The 17,878-nt window shown below is 41.4% G+C and overlaps 1 protein-coding gene across 3 annotated transcripts in view; it reads right to left on the bottom strand.

The window, feature by feature from the left end:
- The window catches only part of JARID2 (jumonji and AT-rich interaction domain containing 2), a 213,606-nt gene that overhangs the window by 119,487 nt on the left and 76,241 nt on the right, over positions 1 to 17,878 (bottom strand). For all 3 annotated transcript variants that reach the window (XM_018918494.3, XM_050971579.1, XM_050971578.1), the window contains one exon: positions 375 to 510. Coding sequence is in view for 2 of the 3 variants with exons in the window: in XM_050971579.1 (XP_050827536.1) it covers positions 375 to 510 (136 nt within the window). In the remaining variant the exon portion in view is untranslated. The remainder of the gene's footprint in view (positions 1 to 374; positions 511 to 17,878) is intronic.

The following is a 17,878-nucleotide window of genomic DNA, read 5'->3' as shown; positions in this document are numbered from 1 at the left end:
GTGACAGTATGTAAATTCTGTCCAAGTGTACTTCCCAAGGCAACTGAAGCCAATCCCCTCTAAATGGTTACCTTCTCTGCTGACACAGAGCACATCAGGAGGCAGACTGACTAGAAGGGCTCCTTTTCTCAGGATTGGTAGCCTGTCCCTGCCCTCCCACCGGCCCTCCACCCTTATCCCCATCTAAATCAATTAGCCAGAAACCAAAACATACAGATTCTTCAACCCAGGCATCTCAAGCATTCCAGAAACAAGCTCCTCTGTGCAGATCCAAAGGGCATAGTGTATATACCAGATGGTACACTGGTCTGCCTCCCTGCTACAGCATGGAAGAAGGACTGAGTCCTTCCAGCAGTACCAGAGAGGTGTCTCACCATTCACTGCCTTGAGGCTCCCACTAATGCCATCACTGTGCTGCCGCTTCTGTGCGTTCTTGAACTCCTTCAGTGATAAATAAAGGACCTTCCGCACCACCCTCTCCTCTGACCAGGGAATCCCATCACTGTCATCCTAAAGGAGATGGAAACAGAAAGGAGACATTAGTTGTGTGCACCTGAAACAAAAAGAATTAAAAAAAAAACTAAAAAAAACCCCAAAGCCTAAGGCTACATGGATTATTTTTAATTCAGTGAAAGAAAAAAAAGGAGAAGAAAAACTGAAGAAGAATACCGTGTAAGAAAATGCAACCTGATCAGCTCTAACAGAGAACAGAAACTTAAGTATTATCAAATCAGAGCATTAGTCCATCTAATCCTTTATTCTGCAAACAGCAGTGGGCATGTACCAGGAGTTAGGCAGGAGGTAAAACTTAATTGTTAAGAATTATAATGAATCCCTCATGGAGAAATTTATCACAGCCAGGAAGTATTCTCCCAGGTAATTAAGAGGAGGAGGAAAAAAAAACCAACAAAACACTAAAACGAATGTTGCAGAAATTGAAGAGGCAAGTTTGGTGAACCAACTTCTCTTGTTGCCATTTTGGCCTTTGTTTGGTTTCTTGGCTCAGGTTATTTTTCTTTCTGGTTTTGTGTTTTGCATTAATTGCAGTGTTATAATTAAGTTGCATATTGATAACAATGAAGTTATTCTGAATTTATCTCAGCATAAAGCCAAGTGGAATTTGGCTCATGGGGCATATGTTTTCTATTTTATTTTTAGGAGACAAATGCTAATTTATCAAAAGAAATACTAGTCTACATCAAATTTAGTACTCACTTTAGTTAAACCATTAACTCCCTGGAAAAGCATTTCCCTAAAGCCTTTAGCATTCAAGTAAATTAAGTCAGAAAATTAATATAAAGATGTAAGTGACATAGGTAAGTCATCATATTTTCATAAGCCCTGTAATTATCTTGGGGTCTTTGGAAATCACTAGTTGAGCATTCTTGCCCTTTTCCTCAGAGCCTAAATCACTGGCAAAGCAAAAGATTAATATTTCTAGGCAGACCTTAAGTGGTAAGTGTACCACAGCATACTGTCACTGTCACCTCACACTGAAAACTCCACAAGCCCCATCAGCAATCCCCACCAGGAGGCAGGAGAGCTTTAGACCATCCACGTGCCAAAGAAAAGACACACACTGCCAACTTCCAAAAAAATAAGCATAGTTTAGGGTGACCAGAGATAGATTTTTTTCTTTGCACCTGGAATTGGAATATTGGAATTCAGCTGCTGAATTGTGATCAAAACCATTTCCACCCCTCACCCTCCCCCCAAAAAAATTCTAGGACAAATTACTTGGCAGGGTTAAAAAACAAAACAAAACAAAACAAAAACCCAACAACAACAAAAAAAGCAACACAATGAGTGCAGTGAAAGCAGCCGGCATTTTGGCAGCAGGATGTGCCTTTCACACGAGGGACAAGTTACTAGACTTTGAAGAAGGCTGAGCTATGCCCAGAGAGTTTTAGAGTACAGGCAGCTCTGGGCCAAGAAATCAAACTCTGTAACCCAACACCCACAGCAACCAAAAAAAGACCAAAAAATCTCTCGGCAAGCATTTTAAAAGGAGTAGTACATCCAGTTATTTTGTCAGCAAAGGTTTACACAAACAACTCCGGCTTACCATTTTGCTGCCAACACAGCTTCAGCCCTTACCAGAAGCAACACTAAACAGAGAGGGCTGCAGCCCAGTTTTAACCATGGTTGCCTTAGGATGCCTTCATTTACATTCCCACCAACAAAGGGCCAATGGGACATCATGCATTTCTGTTTCACAGGAACTACCTAAGTCCTTAAGGGAGTCAGGCTCTGGAAACAGTTACAGGCACCTCCATCCCCAACCATGTTATGGACACAGACCTGTGGACACCACTCACTCCCTTCACTAGCATTTGTACCGGTAGCTGCACAAAACCACCCACCAGTGACCTCACTGCCCCTTTTACCCTGGTAAAAATCCAGAAAAAAATTTAAAAAATAGAATTGGAAAAAAAAAATCAGAAGTAATTAAATCTACTCTGCCACAACATCTCACTGCAAGAAGCACATGGCAGTGTTCACTGTTTTAACAGTGACAGGCTGAAACCTGCCAATAGGACTGGTCTGGGACTGGCCTTTAAATTGGCATCTGCTGAGCACAGGACCTGTGCCCTGGCACCAGCTGGCTCTGGTCCCTCCTGTGGAAGGGAAGGCACTCACCACTGCACACCAGAGACCTCTGGTCTAGGCCACCCTCCTGTGAATCACCCAGAGTCATCTCCCACTCCCCAGGCAATGTGTTGGGTCTTCCCAGGCAATATGTTGGATGCAAAAGGATTCCCAATTTTCTGGCAGCCAAGGTGTCTCCTGGTGCCAGCAACATGCAGGACATGGTCCCACCAGCCTGGGGGCTGCCTGGGTATTAGTGCCACCAGCCAAGAAATGGGGCCCAGAAGGTGGGAACTAAGACCTCAGTACCCTCTGAAGCAACTTCACACCCCACTCAATTCCTGGAGCTATAAAACTCCAGATGAACGATACTGGCTTCATCTGCCCCGTGAGGCAGCAGTGCTGCCTCTAGAAATGCACATGGAGAGTCTCTCCCCAGCAGCCCGGTTGCATCCAGGCTGCAGCCCCTGACTTGCATGCACCGCTCTGCTGTGGACTTCCCCAGCACACACCACCCAGCTTGAAAAAAAGTCCTCAAGTTCTCCAACTACCAGCTACCCAAGGTCAGCAAAACAAGGGGCTAAGCTGCTGCCAACACCTGTATTCACATGGCTCCATACTGCAGGAGCAATAAAAAGGTTTTGCAATCGCCAAGTGCTTCTTCCCTGGAGCCCATGGCACAAAAGCAGCCAAATGCTGAGAGCAGCTGACTCAGAGCCCAGCTGAGCCACAGCTCCAGCTCCTGACACATTTAACCATAATTACATGGGTCACATCGCCTCTGCCTCATCACACCAGTGGAGGGAAAGCTGTTGTGTGCTTGCGTGCCCGCTCTGCACTCACACCACCACCGACTGCAAGAGTTATCTCACTTTGGTAAAACATACACACACCCAAAACTGTTTAGAAATATGGTCAAGTGAAAGCCTTGAGGAATTTAATCTATGTAACTTCTCAACACCACCCCGCCACCCCCACCCCCAATCCAAGCTCAAAGGGACTGACTCAATTGCTGCCTTTAAATATTTCCACAGGGAGTAGAGATTTGTTAATAGACGGCTCTCAAGGCTGGCAGAGAGGGGTATAACATGGTCCAACAGCTGGAACTCGATTCAGAAAAATGTAAGACAGAATTAAAGAACAATTTCTGCAACTGTGCAAGTAATTAGCCATTGAAACGACTTATGGGGAACTAATGGATTGTCCAATATTGACTCAGACCCAAAAAAGGACTGAATAACATCTCAAACTGTACATTCATCACCACAAGCCCACAACCTCCACTTCAGGTTAGCTAAGATGATTTCTGCCTCCCAATATGGCAATAAGATTATCTTATAAACTCTGAATAAAATTAACTGATGTAAACAACCAGGGAGACCCTGGGGGAGACTTAAGAAATACAACTACATAATTTCCTTTAAATTAAAATTAAAAAAAAAAAAAAAATCACACCACCTTCCTGTTTATGCCATTCCAGGGAACCACACACTGTACATTTATGTCTGAACTTCAGCAACCATAATACATGTTTAACCAATACATTTTTTATATATATATATATATATATATATATATATATATATATATATATATATACACACATACACAAGCACACAAACACATATCAATGCGTAATGTGTATATATCTGCAAAGAAATCAAAATGTGCACCACCTGTACCTGTCATCATTCACCTACACCTTAGGTCCTTGTTCCCTGCAGTCCAGCTGCCTGGTGTACACATGTCACCTGCACACAGCGTTCCTAAATTCCTATAATTCCAAAATTATACTCGAATGATAATTTTTTAAAAGCAGAAGCAAGAGGCAGGCTTAACACCACCTCCTGGGCAGGTGAAACATTATCCTGAAATCATGAGAGTTGCTGAGCTCCTTGGGCAGCAGCACTGATTTAAGCTTTTCCATTCATTGCAGATACAGCATTCTTCAGTCTGGCCCAGCCTTGCCTTAAGCAAACAGGAGTCATAGTTCACAGGGTAAAACAAAGCTGGAACAAGGGAGAATGCATGCAGCACTCCATGTTATTTGCTTTAATTTTTATGTAAATACTTTTACAGCAGTGATTGTTTTATTTGAAAAGTCAGGACTTTGTAAGGTACAAAGATACTTATAAGCATGTGTGTGTTATGACTCAGGGAGGCTGGCATGCTTCCAGCTCTCTCTTTGGGTCTTTCCCAAGCACGCATCTCCTGACCTCATTCTTCATGCCAGGTTGCAAAAAAGCAAAATAACAAAAACACAAGCTCCCTCTTTTTTCTTTTTCCAGCACTGCATCCAACACTTGGTTAAAATCACTGTGGCACCCAATGCCCTAAATGAATATGCTTTCATGGTTCAACAGCCTCCAGAGAGTCTATCCTGCAGATGTAAGAAGGTCATTTTGAAGCAACGGGAAAAATAAACCACAAGTTTCTACCCTTTCCTCAAGGATATTTTTGAAGGAGAGCTATTTCAAAGCGTGGTTTTTACTGCATCTATAGCAACATTAAAAAAATAAGTCTTTTGCATGAAAAACAGACAACACATTTTCATAGATCATACAAATTACTTTTCTGCTTAAGGACCAAGATGGAAATGTTTGTTTACTAGATTAAGACTTGAGACAGATTTTTGCCTTTTGGCTGTATATTATCAATAGAAAACAGTAGTACCTGTTTTTCTCTAAAAGTCAGACCAAAGAGGAATTGGTGGAAAACTCTGATTCACCTTCAGAGGCTGACAGAGATCCTTCCATGCAGTCTTGGGCGAGTTACTGCTGCTAACTGTGATTAGCACTTACTAGCAATTACCTCACTCATTTACAAAGCCTGATTTCTCGGTATGTGCATGGCACAGAGCGAACCTCATGAGGAAGTGCCAACTCTTACTGCTGTAGAACACATGTACTTCCCCTGCTGCTGCATTAGCAGAGGTCTCCATGGTATCACAAAGTTCCACCAGCCTCCTTAGCACCCCAAATGCACATTGCAGAGGGAAACCCCACTGTTGGCCCATCGTGTAACCTCCCTCTCTGACAACCTGCAGGACCCAGGGGGCTGCCCCACCACCAGCAGCAGAAGCTCTTCTCGGAACAAACTCCTAGCAATAGTTTGAACTTCCAGGGTAACAATTTGAAACCAGACTGTAATATATTCAACTGAAGCTCCATAAATAAAGATTTTTGGCTCCTTCTGGCAGTTATCACACTGCTTGGACTTCTTACAGCCAAGCAGAGCATGGTGCAAACTAGTTATACTCATATATATCCACAATAATATCCTTGTAGTCTTTCGCTTACTATCAAGGTCCCTCCACTCCTTTCTCTAAGAAAAAAGTTCACACTTATTTAATAATAACCTTTTAATCAAGTTTAACTATCCAGAGAGGATGTAGCAGCTTCTCATTTACAACAAACTGCTTATATTCAGTGAGAAAAAATAAAACCTCATGAATGGCTTAAGTTGATGAAGATTGATACAGCTTGGAGACTTTATAGTGGAGTGACTCATGCCTTCTGGAAAGTGTAATCTGTTCTGTCTAGTTTAGGAAAATAGGTCATGTTTTAAAAATGTGCTAACTAACATGAAGAAAGGGGAAATTTCCTTTATTAATGGCTCTGTTTTAGCATTTAAGTTTATCTGGTAATTATAGCTACTTTTTCCCCTCGTACTTCCAGAAAACTTCCCCAAAAGAAGTCACATTACATTACAGCTCCTAACTTGAAAAATCAATGTTATCACAGCAAAGAAAAAGTGGAAGAACACAAAAATCTCTCTCCTTCCTGCCTTAGCACTTCTACAGCTTTCCTCCCCGGCGATCTCCTATTGGTCTGCACTCTTTCACTGCCTTCTGCTGCACCAGGGACTGCATTTCCTTCTTTCAGATGAATTCTGAAGAGCAGCATGGGAGAGAAACACTCTGGTTTTTGGGTCACTAAAGGCCTTGGGCACTTTTAAGCCCAGTGAGCTTCAACCTGCTCTTGCAAAAATACATTATAGTAGATGAGTTACAGTCAAAATCTCCAAATACAAGTCATTCCCAGAACGGAGGCATAAAAATAGTTCCTAAATTTATCTTAGGCCTAATAAAGAAATAATTAAGAACAGTTGGTTTGTGTGTTGTTTCTTTTACATAAACTTAAGAGGCCTTGATGATGTTTCTGCACCTCTAGAAAACCATTACTCAGTATGAAACCAGTGAAAGCTTACAAGCTGTCAACTGTTTCCCCATACTGGTCCGCCAAAATGAACACACCCCCCCCACCCCAAAAAAAAAAAAAAAAAAAAAAAAAAAGGCAAAGCCCAAACAAATCCAGAGTAATGACAGGTCAGGTCTTCAGGTCTAAAGTTTTTTAATTTACCAATTTACAGAATAACTTCAACTCAAACCATCTCATTGATAGCACTGACTCCACAACTATGACTTTCTTAGGCCAGATTAGGAATCTAAACAATCATTTTGCACCCAAAACATCTGAGCTTTGGGACCTGACATGAACTGAGGGTGGCAGTGTGCTGGTAGAAAGAGGTATGGAGGTGTAAGCTAATTATTCAGACTGAGGGAGTTGTTTTGATAACCAGCTAAATTCACCTGGCACCACATTGGATACACCTGCTCCAAATCCAATGCCAGCATTAGCTCTTATGTGCCTATTTGACCAGTTTGATCAGAAGAGTGAAAATCGCACCCCAAGACAAGAAAAATTACTGTCTTCATCCAGAACTGCTTCCTTATTTCCAACCACATGGCCAAATGGTGACTAATGCTGGGGCAGAGAAAAAGGTGTAATTGTCCCTTTGCACAGCAACTCACACTTGGAGGGATGCAAGCCCACCATGGCACTGAAACATGACAACCATGATAATGGAGGGAATCACAGATGATATTCAGGAAAGGAAAGCAACTTTGTTGTAATGTAACTATTGCGAGCCCTAAATATCTCACTGTGTTCTAATGAACCTTACCCACTTTTTAAAAAATGGATTATGTACTTTATAGAGAAGTGAAAGGGAAATATAAAGGGGTGGCAGGGCATCTGTTACATGATCAGGGCCTGCAATGATTCAGGCAGGTCACAGCCTGACAAGGTACAATTTTCTGTCTGACCATTATTTGTAGACAATTTATGCCTGAGCAAAAGCTCTGACTTGATCAATAGGTTCTTACCTGGTGCTCTCTTCAAATGAAGGGAACACCTCCTAAAACGTACATTAAAAGATCTTTGAAAAGGTATGCTGTATACAAATACATCCCTCCCAGGCAGAAACCAAAATAATTTAAGCATTATTTCCTGTGTTGGTGAACTGGTCTAAATCTTTCTTAAAAGAAAAACAAACAAACCTGAAGGATGATGTTTACACCACACATTTTCACTTCTCTGAAACACCATGAAATAATGTATATTTGTCTTTGATTACATAGTACAAAAAAAAAAAAAAAAACAGCTGAAATTGGATTAGAAACTTCTGCTGAAAAACAATTTATTGCATAACACAACTCTGACAGCCTGGGTTTCTGGCCACCAACTGAGCCTTTATAAAAATCTGCTGGGCAGCTGCCAAATCAGCTCTTTGAGTCTTGGCATGTCCGACATCTGAGACAGTAGTCAAGGCAGCCACATGTCCTGTGCCATCCACAGCCCCGCGCTTTTACAGTTAAATGGTACTGTCAAAGACCAGAGAAGTATGAGCCATTAAACACACAAAGGTAAAAAAAATCTCTTGCAGCTGCAGATCTGACAACTCTGATCATGCTGCAGAGGACCAAGAGCCACAACAGGATTTCTTCTTTTTCATGATCTGGTATTAATTTGAACATAAAAGTAGCTTTAAAAGAAGGGGGAAAGAGAAGCAAGAAAGGTAGCAAACTCCAAAAAACATCTATACACCTAGCTGAAAATTACTGCAATTTATAAATTCCAAATATTTTTACTCTGTCTCTAGTCCTAATTAAAACTCTCCACCAAGTACACTTCAGATGGACACGTAAAACCCTGTATGCAAAGAATATTCAGCAGCTCAAGATAATTAAATTCAAATATATTCTTTGTAATTAATTTCATTTTGATTCGCTTAGTTTTTTATAAAGGTGTTTGAGCTCTAGAATGCAGTCATATGACTATAGTCCAATAAAGATAATTTTCTGCAGTTTAAATGTCTACTAATATGACCTACAAATGTCTACAGCTAATCCAATCCTGCTGCATATTGCTAATTATATTAAGATTTTCTTCCACCCTCAACCAGAAAGACTGATCCTCAACTTGAAAAATACTAACCACTTTTGCATGCCAAAATAGTGTATAATAGTAGGGAAGAGAGAAAGATTAAATTGGTGTGTGATAAATTTGCTTTTAGTATTTAGATGGGAATTTAAAGAGATCCAATTTTTTGGCGCCTCACAGCATCTGAAAAGTTGGTCAGTGGTATCAACATTTTAGACAAGCTGAAGAACTGTTGATGTGTTTAGCATCTGCTCACACGTACAACAGGTAATCAATGTTTATACCATTTCCTTCATAGGACTGTGTTACCTGGATGCTGCAGCCCTGTCTATGACACAGGAAAAGATCTGCTCATCTATCTGCTTTCTAGGAGTATAGTACTCTGTGTGTGTGTGGTAGCTGTAAGCAAAAATGCGTGTCCACAAACACAGAACTTAGACTGCTCCCTCGGTGAAATGGTGAAATAAGCACATCAGCCCAAAGCCTTATAGTTTAGATACACTGTTTATTATAGCTGTGCTTACCAGGAACCTGATGCCTTCTAAGCTTAAGGCTGCAAGTGAAGGACCCCTTGAAAATGTGGGAAGGACACCATATCCCTGCTGGATGACCCTGTACTCAGGCCCTTTTAAACCTTTCCAGTATGAATGGTTTTCACTGGTTTAAAAGAACCAAGCGGAAATTTTGGCTCACCTGACTCACCTTTACCAGCACTGTAGCAGCTCATGCCTACATGAGTAGCTCCACCACCAAAGCCCTGCAAGGGGACCACGGCCAGCAGCGAAGAGCATGACATTGCCAAAACTGGGCCATGGCAAACTCTACCCACCAAGTAACTTGCACTGTGATGGACTTGCAAGTTTGCATAAATGTTATCCAGAGCAGGTCTGAGTGATGCAAGGAGTCTCTGGTCTTAGCTTGGAAATGTCTAACTTGATTTCTTCACTTTTAATGTCAGTCTACAGGATGTCTGTATTTCAGGCAATCATCAGGTTTAAAAATAAATAAAGAAAAAAAAAAAAAAAAAGGTCAATCTTTTAACCCAGGGAGGGGTAATGACAGTCAAATATGCTGAACATACTGCTGGGAAGCCTCAGGATACTGTTGCCTGAATCAAATTTATTGAGCCTGATGGGGAACCAAATCAATTGAATTGACACAGGCTCCTGGGATGGACGCTCTGATATTGCACTAAAAGTGTGACATGTTGATTTTACTTGATGTACTACCCAAAAAGGGAGATTTCTATTAGAATAATTTTGTCCTTGTTTATGTTCCCAACTGGAAGAATATCCTTTAAAGCTAGGAGGGAAGTCAATATTGAAGCTGGGAGATGTAAATTAAACCTATACTCTTTGCTTCTGAGCCAATTAAAGGACATGTATGAGGAGACTCTAAAGCTACTCTAAATGTATTTTTAAGTCAGCATAGTTACATCAGTAAATTTTCTGCACAAAGATAAGCTATACAAGCAGTGGTCACCTACACTCTAAGGCTTTCCAAAGCTCACTCATCAGTATTAAATACATCTGGCTTCCAAGATATTACCCAGTAAACAAGTCACAAATTTCAGACTGAGCAACACCAAAGTGTTGCTTTGGCACTCACAAGCTCCATGAGACCTGTTTGGGTTGGCATTCAATCCCCTCATCCCTCCTCCACTCCCTGATCAATGGCAACAGTCAAACTTTACTGGAGATATTAGAAGTACATCAAAGACAACCATTAAGCTTTTAAGTGCACTAATTGACATTTTAGCGCTTACAAATCCATCTATGTGTTCTATCACTCAATTTAAAAGACTTGATACCCCGCCTGGTAAGAGTTCCCTGTGTTTTTAGAGGGTAGAGAAGGATTTTTTAAAGCTATTTTTTTCCCTCAGAGAGGATTTTAGAGAATTCAAATTACAAATATAATGCACTTCAAAAAGTAACACATTTCACAAATTTAAGAGCTCTTCCATAAAAGCTGTAAATGGCATCACAGCTATAATCACAGGCTTCTAAGCTCCAATGAATTCTGCAGCTGTTGCGGCACATTGAAGCCAAATCATTGTTACCTTCTCACCACCACAACTGAAAACCCCAACTATGATATTACTAACTGCATGGTGCTACATGAAAAAGGAGAGGGGGAAAGAGGAACCCCTGTGTGATTTTGCAGCTTCTTCTTTCTTCCTTCCTTCACAAAGCCAGCATAAAACAGATGCTAAAACCATGAGGGACTGCTTTAGGTTTTCCTGCAATGACTATCCTACAACAGGATCCAGGGAAGCATTTCAGAACAACTGTCCCCATGGATGCTGTAACATCAGGAGATACAGCACTCCCCTCCCCAGGTATAGTGACTTACAGCAGACAAGCCGCTACCCATGGCCAAGCCCAGCTTCTGATTACAGAAGAGCATCTCAATGACAGCAGGTCTGGACCCTTCTTCTATTACTGTCACATACCAACATGTTCACCTTCTGTTCTGTTAGAGAAATTCTCATTCAGTCCCAATATTTAAGGCAACAAGAAAGATCAAATTAAACTCCCAGGGTTTTAAGCCGTTCAGTTCATTGCTAGATCTATTTTAGGGTCTGAGGCTGCCAGCCACCCCCACAGAATCTGCACGCTAAACAAGGCTTTTGACAGGATTGTTTATACCTTCTGCAGCAATCAAAGGCAAAACATTACAAATCAAAGAACCAGGAGACAAATACAGTACTGTGCATAAGAGAAACCTCAAAAAGCTAGCCAGCAGCAAACCTGCTGCTCAGCAAGCCCCGCGGAGCAATACGAGATAACACAGGAAAACAGAAATGGATAGTTAAGTGAGAACAGGCTTGTGCTGTACCGTATGCAAACATCTGCAGGCAGGACCTCTGAAGCACATATCCATCAAAAGAAGCGGATGCAGAATCACAAGAAAAAGAGTAGGGGAAAAAGTATTTATTTTCTCCAAAAGTACCATGGAGGAAAGCCATAATTTAAGAATTCCAGTTTAAAGACTTCAGGGGACTTTACATTTTTACTGGTACTAGAAAACAACAAAGAAAAAAAGCAGGAATGGACAACATGCAGTATTTCTGAGGCTGGGATTTAAAAGAAAATGGCAACGGCTGCATTTCCGGGCCCTATACCACACAAGGCAGTTGTCTCCAATCCACATCCTTCCTTAGAGAAGGCAAAATCTCATTTTCCATTCAATTCTTCTCTCTGTGGAACATGTGATATGGATGGAGTCCATTTTACTCAGCGACACGCTCACTATGAACTGTACAGGCCATACTTCAACAAACCTGCCACATCAGGGAAGCATCTAAGATGTATGTTAAAATTACACCCAGAAGAAATTCAGCAGTACACCTTTGCTACTGTGTTCCTTTAAACCTTTCACCTCTTAAACTGCCAAGTTCAATGCCAGATTATAAACATCGTAAAAGCTCATAAAACCCAATCATAAACCTGCCAGCTCATTTCAAGATTATTTGCTCTTAGCCTTGCAAAAACATCATAAGCAGTACAAGAATTGCATCATTTCTCTGCAAACTCTCCAACCCTTCATCTGCATCATGCTAAGGGATAAGCAAGTATTACAGCCTTACTTTAGAGAAAGACCTTTGGAGGCGATTTTCACAGCAAATCACCTGCCTGCTAAACCATTCACAGCAACATCTCAACATCAGCTTCTGATGAAATCACCTGCTACTTCACCTTTCTCCTGCATAATCTAGCTTTCCGTGTTACCACCACAACTGATCCAGACATGAAAACCTTCTGCAACTGGAACAGGTGTAAATCCAAAGTTGAGATTTTGGGACAACTCTGTAGGGCCCCATGGAGCAATGCTTACCTCCAGCCCTCCCAAAGACTGAGCCAGGCACCACTGCAGCTGCGCAGGGAGTGGGCAGAAGCACAGGCTGATATACATCTCCCCACACATCATCAGCATCAGGTGCTGGTTGTTTGCATTAGCCTGCTGTAGGAGAAGAGGGGGCACTTCATTATGTGGGCTGGATTTCCTGCATGACCAGCCACATCATTTCAACCCTCCCATGGGAAAAGACTGTAGGCTTGATGGAAGCTGTCTGTTGCTTCTCTATGGAAAATAGTTTAGGGATAGTTTTAGTGGAATAAAATTGTCATAGGGGTCTACACAGAGCAAGGCTTATCAAAAACAGGTTTCTGCCAAAACACTGCAGGAACTGGCTCAATTCTAGCTAGCAACACAGTAGTGATGGCTACAAAGGCCATTTGCAATCGAGTCTGTGATTTAACTGTACACACAGTACTGACAATAAACTCAACCCTTCACACTTTCAGCACACAACAAACCACTTTGGTTTTCAGCTTTGCTGTGTGCTTGCAGAAGGCAAAACAGGGTAGCCAGAAGAGGGAAGGGAAAAAATGAAGACTAGATTAGAGCAGCCCTATGTTTTTAGGTGTGGATCAGCTCTTGCAGTCTCTTGGCAAATGAGGTGGCAACAGAGAATCATCCAGGCAAGTTTAGGAGCTGTGTTTCTATTTATTTTAGTTTGCAGTCTGTTGAGTCTACTGTTTTGTTAGCTCATTCAAGAGTAATGGTGGAACTGGAGGCTGAATGCAATTATGGACTGGGCAAAGCAGATATATCCATCCAAAGAGGGAAACTCCTTGGCTACCAGCCTCTGCTCCCATAAAACAAGCAGACCAGCACCATTCCTCTGACACTGTGAGCAGGCAAAAGATTACCACCTGTAATTTCAGCCCACTGCAATTCCTCATCAAAAGGCCATGACAGATACAAGGAGGAACAGACCAGTGATGATTACACTTCATGTTGTGGACTGGCCCAAATTCAGTAGCTCGATTTTCCTACTGGAGCAGTCTCAGATGCACTGGGCACATGATCACGTCCAGTCATAATATGTGAATGAAACACCCTTTGAGAGCAGCAGCTCCAACAGGATGCAGGGATGGAGCTATGTGTGCCTTGGGAGAGCAGATCTTGATGAATCCTAATTAAATTTTTTTTTTTAATTGAGTGTAACTTGTTTAAATGCCTTTGCATTGCTGGGTGACCTATTCCTCCCCATGACTCCTGCATCCTAGCCATTGCAAGTCGCTGCATACAGATGTAGCAGCAATGGTACGGCTTAATCAGTCAATGTTTTCACAACACATATTTCAAATATTAAGCACTTATTGAAGACTTAGAAGTTACTGTGTAAATATTTGTATTATATTATACTGCTAACGCTTCCTCACCAACTGTGGAATTTTAAATCTATCTCGTCTGATAAAGCTTTATTTACATATCACACTGCTCTCGATACTCAACAAAGTGAACTGACTAAATTTACACCAACTCCATTGAAGGAGTACTTGTCAGGAAAGAGCAATTCAATGATTTTCTGTCTCTGTTGTGTGACCAAATTAAACCATAGGCAGTCACATGGCTTCTTTTGGGTTGACGTCAACTGTTTTCACTAGGCAACAATGCTCCCAGGGAAAGCACTGCACAAATGCACCTTACTCTTAAAACATGATGCAACCAGCACAGTCTACACTGACAGCTATATACTCCCAACACAGAGTCTCTGCTCAAAACCTGGGAATCTGCCACAGCACTGCTGCAGTCACTTTAGATCTCTAAGGCGCTCCCAGGATGCTACAATGTCCTCAGGCTCTGAAACAGTCCCCATGGGGAGAAGCAGGATTTCAGACAGCAGTCACACCTAGAGGCAAGCAGAGTTTGTCACTTATTTGTTTGGGTCAGATTCTCACCTCCCACTACTTTACGAGAGGGGAGGCCATGGGAAACTGTTAACACTCAGACAAGCAGTTAATGCTTGGCAAAACATGATCAACACGCAACCAACAGCAAATGCAAACACCATTATTAGTCCCAAAGTACCTCATGTGGAAGAAATAACAGCCACCAAAATGTGGTGAAGTTTTCTTCTATTTCTGAAAAAGATGACAGATTTAAATGGTCTGGTTTTCCACACAAGCTTTAGGAAATACTGTGCAAACTCCTTATCCTGTCCCTCCCCATTCTCCCCTACCAAAAAAAACCCTAAAAAGCAAAAGAAAACTTATGGGACTTCATATCAACTCTGACAGTTGATATCAATTTGATCATCACATTATTTCTGAAAAACCTGAGTGTCTAAAGCATTCACAGTACTGAAGAAAAACCTGTAGTATGTAATAATCTGTTTACTCACTGAATCCAACTTGCAGATTCTTTATTTTACACACTGAAGGAATATTTACTCTCTGATGAACTTAGCTAGACTTGCAAAATCATATGTTGAAAAGGGAAAAAAATTGAGTTGAAGTTTCATGCTACCTTTCAAGAGCTCTGCCAGCTGGAAATATGCCATCAATTGTCTGTTCTCTACGTGACTTGAAAGCAGAGGAGTCTGCTTAATAGAAATTCACTCAATTTCACCTTGTTTACTTCAGGTTTAAGAAAACAGCCAGGAAGAAGATAGGTTAAATATTTTTCCTTTTACGAATATTTCCTGTCTTTCTTAGTAACAAAGCTTTTAGTTTCAGACCAATTTTATTACATTTCTAATCAAAAGTGTTATGGAAATTGGAAGAACAAAGTAGAAAAGGATATATTACAAGAATTTTCCTTAGTTCCAAAATCTGAACAGTATCATGTGAAGAAAAAATAAGTACCTCCAAGCATTCTGTATGTACTACCACCAAGCCATGCATTCAGCCATCTCATGTGAATTTCTGGAAAAATATGCTCTGCTTTCACAGAAAGTCACAGGCACATATAAACCAATAGTGGAAAGCTACAGTTTTTTGGAAGCTGGTTTATTCAAGAAAACCAAAATTCAGTATGTGTCACTTCTGCAGAAGCCTTTACCCTACCTTTTGCTATGCACAGGAAAGGACACACAGACACGCACACGAAGAAGCACAAGACACCTGTTGCCCATGAGCTGCTGTGTCTCAAGCCTCAGCTGGCAGAGCTGAAGCTCTCTGTCGCTCACAGCCCCCTGAGAGAGGGCCAATTCTCTTGCCCCAGCCCACTACAGATAAATAAACAAGGAGCACACTGTAACAGACATCTTTTTTTTTTTCCCCACCTTACCAGTCAAGAAACGCTACTAATACAACAATTACTTAACCGTATAAATCTGAGGTTAATATAAAGACCATGCTTTGAGTGACAATATTTACTTTGCCAACACAGAACTAACTCTTTTTTCTCTACAAATAAATGTGATTATTCTGAAATTGAACCCTGAGTGGTGAACTAGTAGCTTTCTTTCTTAGACACTTCAATACATTAAGTGTTTTGGATTATGGACAGATCAACTGCCCACTCACTAAGGAACGCTAGCAAAGTGATGCTGTAATCTCATTTAGCTCCCCCAGTGTTTACCTTCTACAGCCAGTCTTGGATAGCAGGGGGGAAAAAACCTAACCATGCAAGAATAAAGCTTGGACATTTCAAATGTGGAATGAGAAAATATTTACTTCTCAGGTTAGAGATCATTTTTGCTGCAGTTATCTCACCAACAAATACAGTGTCAAAAGTATGAGGAGGTAGAAAGATATTTACAGATTGGAAATGTTTTGAAATGTAAATGAAAAAGGCAGCAAACGAAAATGCTGTGAAAGTTACTTAACAGTTAAACAACCTAATGCAGTTTGCAGCAAACTTCATTGGGTAAAAATTTTGATTCATGACCAAAAATATACACGAGACCAAGGCAATGAAAAGGAGGATAAAAAAGACATAAATCACAAAGTTTAAAAGCAGTCATTCCATTTGATTTTTTTTTCTGTGTTTCTGGCCTTAACACTTGCCAGGGATGTCAATCTGGTGAGATTCTTACAACCTCCCCCACTACTTCCTATAATAATAAACCTTCTTATTCGTGTTGCAGAATAGGTTCTGAGCTGAAAACTACTGGAACTTGGAAAATGCACAGGGAAAACAAAAAGCTCAAAATTCAACTCCAGAAGGACTGAGAAGGGCATAGGATAAAACAAGCAGTTACTGGTGCAAAAAAAAATATATTTTGTCTCAGACAGGTAAAAACCATAAAATACTAACTTAAAAAATATAGTTAAGAGAAATAGGACAAAAAAAACTGTCAGTGAGGAGGCTGACCAGAGTCTTCACTTTAGGCAAGATACCAACCTGAGGAACCATTTTTACCTTGGGGCAATAACCAGCCTTTGGTGTACAGAGTGCTGTAAGTGGAGAACCATGGAAAGGCGAAGAGCAGGAAGCCACGGCTGGGTGAAAGGCCAGCGTGGTGCTGGGAAATCCCTGGCCTATGTCTGAGAGTGCAGAACTAAGCCTAAAAAAATGAAGCATCACAGACCTCAAAGCATTTAATACTGCAAAGTTGCATACAGTACACCACTGCTGAACACCATGTCGAATTTCACTCACAAATAAATTGTTTTTACGTGGAATTTCCAGGAAGTAACGCATGCTTGTCTGCTTGTGTTGAAATTAGTCCTTTCCTCTGCACTGCAGATATGCCTAACTAGAAACATGGCTGGCCTAGGATAAGCACTCAAGGACACAGCACCATCTATGATGCAGATGGCACCATGACCTATTTCTGTAATAAATCTTATTTTAATTTAGGAAAGGGTTTTAAGATCCTGGACACATTAATTACTGTGAGGAGATGCTCAGGCAGAGACCCGTTCTGCTGTGCCTGCAGGTGTTGGCACCTGCACAAGAGGACCCTGCACACTGGATGGGGGCAAATGGGCCATGCTCAGGGGGGATCAGCGGCCACCCAGGCAGTGGGATGAGTTCATGATGGACACTGGCACAGCTGGAGGTAGTCAGCATGACATGTTTGTTCATACTGTAGAGTGCCATGGCCAAGGAAGGAAGGAAGGAAGGAAGGAAGGAAGGAAGGAAGGTCATTGAAATGGGAATACAGAAAAGGCTACCAAACTGTCCTCAGGAGTGCGTACAGAACATGGTGAGGCTGAAGCCACAGCAGTGGTCCTGGACCAGGGTGGAATGACATTAAGCACAGAGCGATATTGAGAAGAAGGAGACCCATGAAGAAAATGTTTTCACCATTTTTCCCTCTACAG

The sequence above is a fragment of the Serinus canaria genome, chromosome 2, assembly GCF_022539315.1.
Source record: "Serinus canaria isolate serCan28SL12 chromosome 2, serCan2020, whole genome shotgun sequence".
Lineage (NCBI taxonomy): Eukaryota > Metazoa > Chordata > Aves > Passeriformes > Fringillidae > Serinus > Serinus canaria.
The sequence above is the reverse complement of the archived record's forward strand: the minus strand, read 5'-3'. Positions and strand labels throughout refer to the sequence as shown.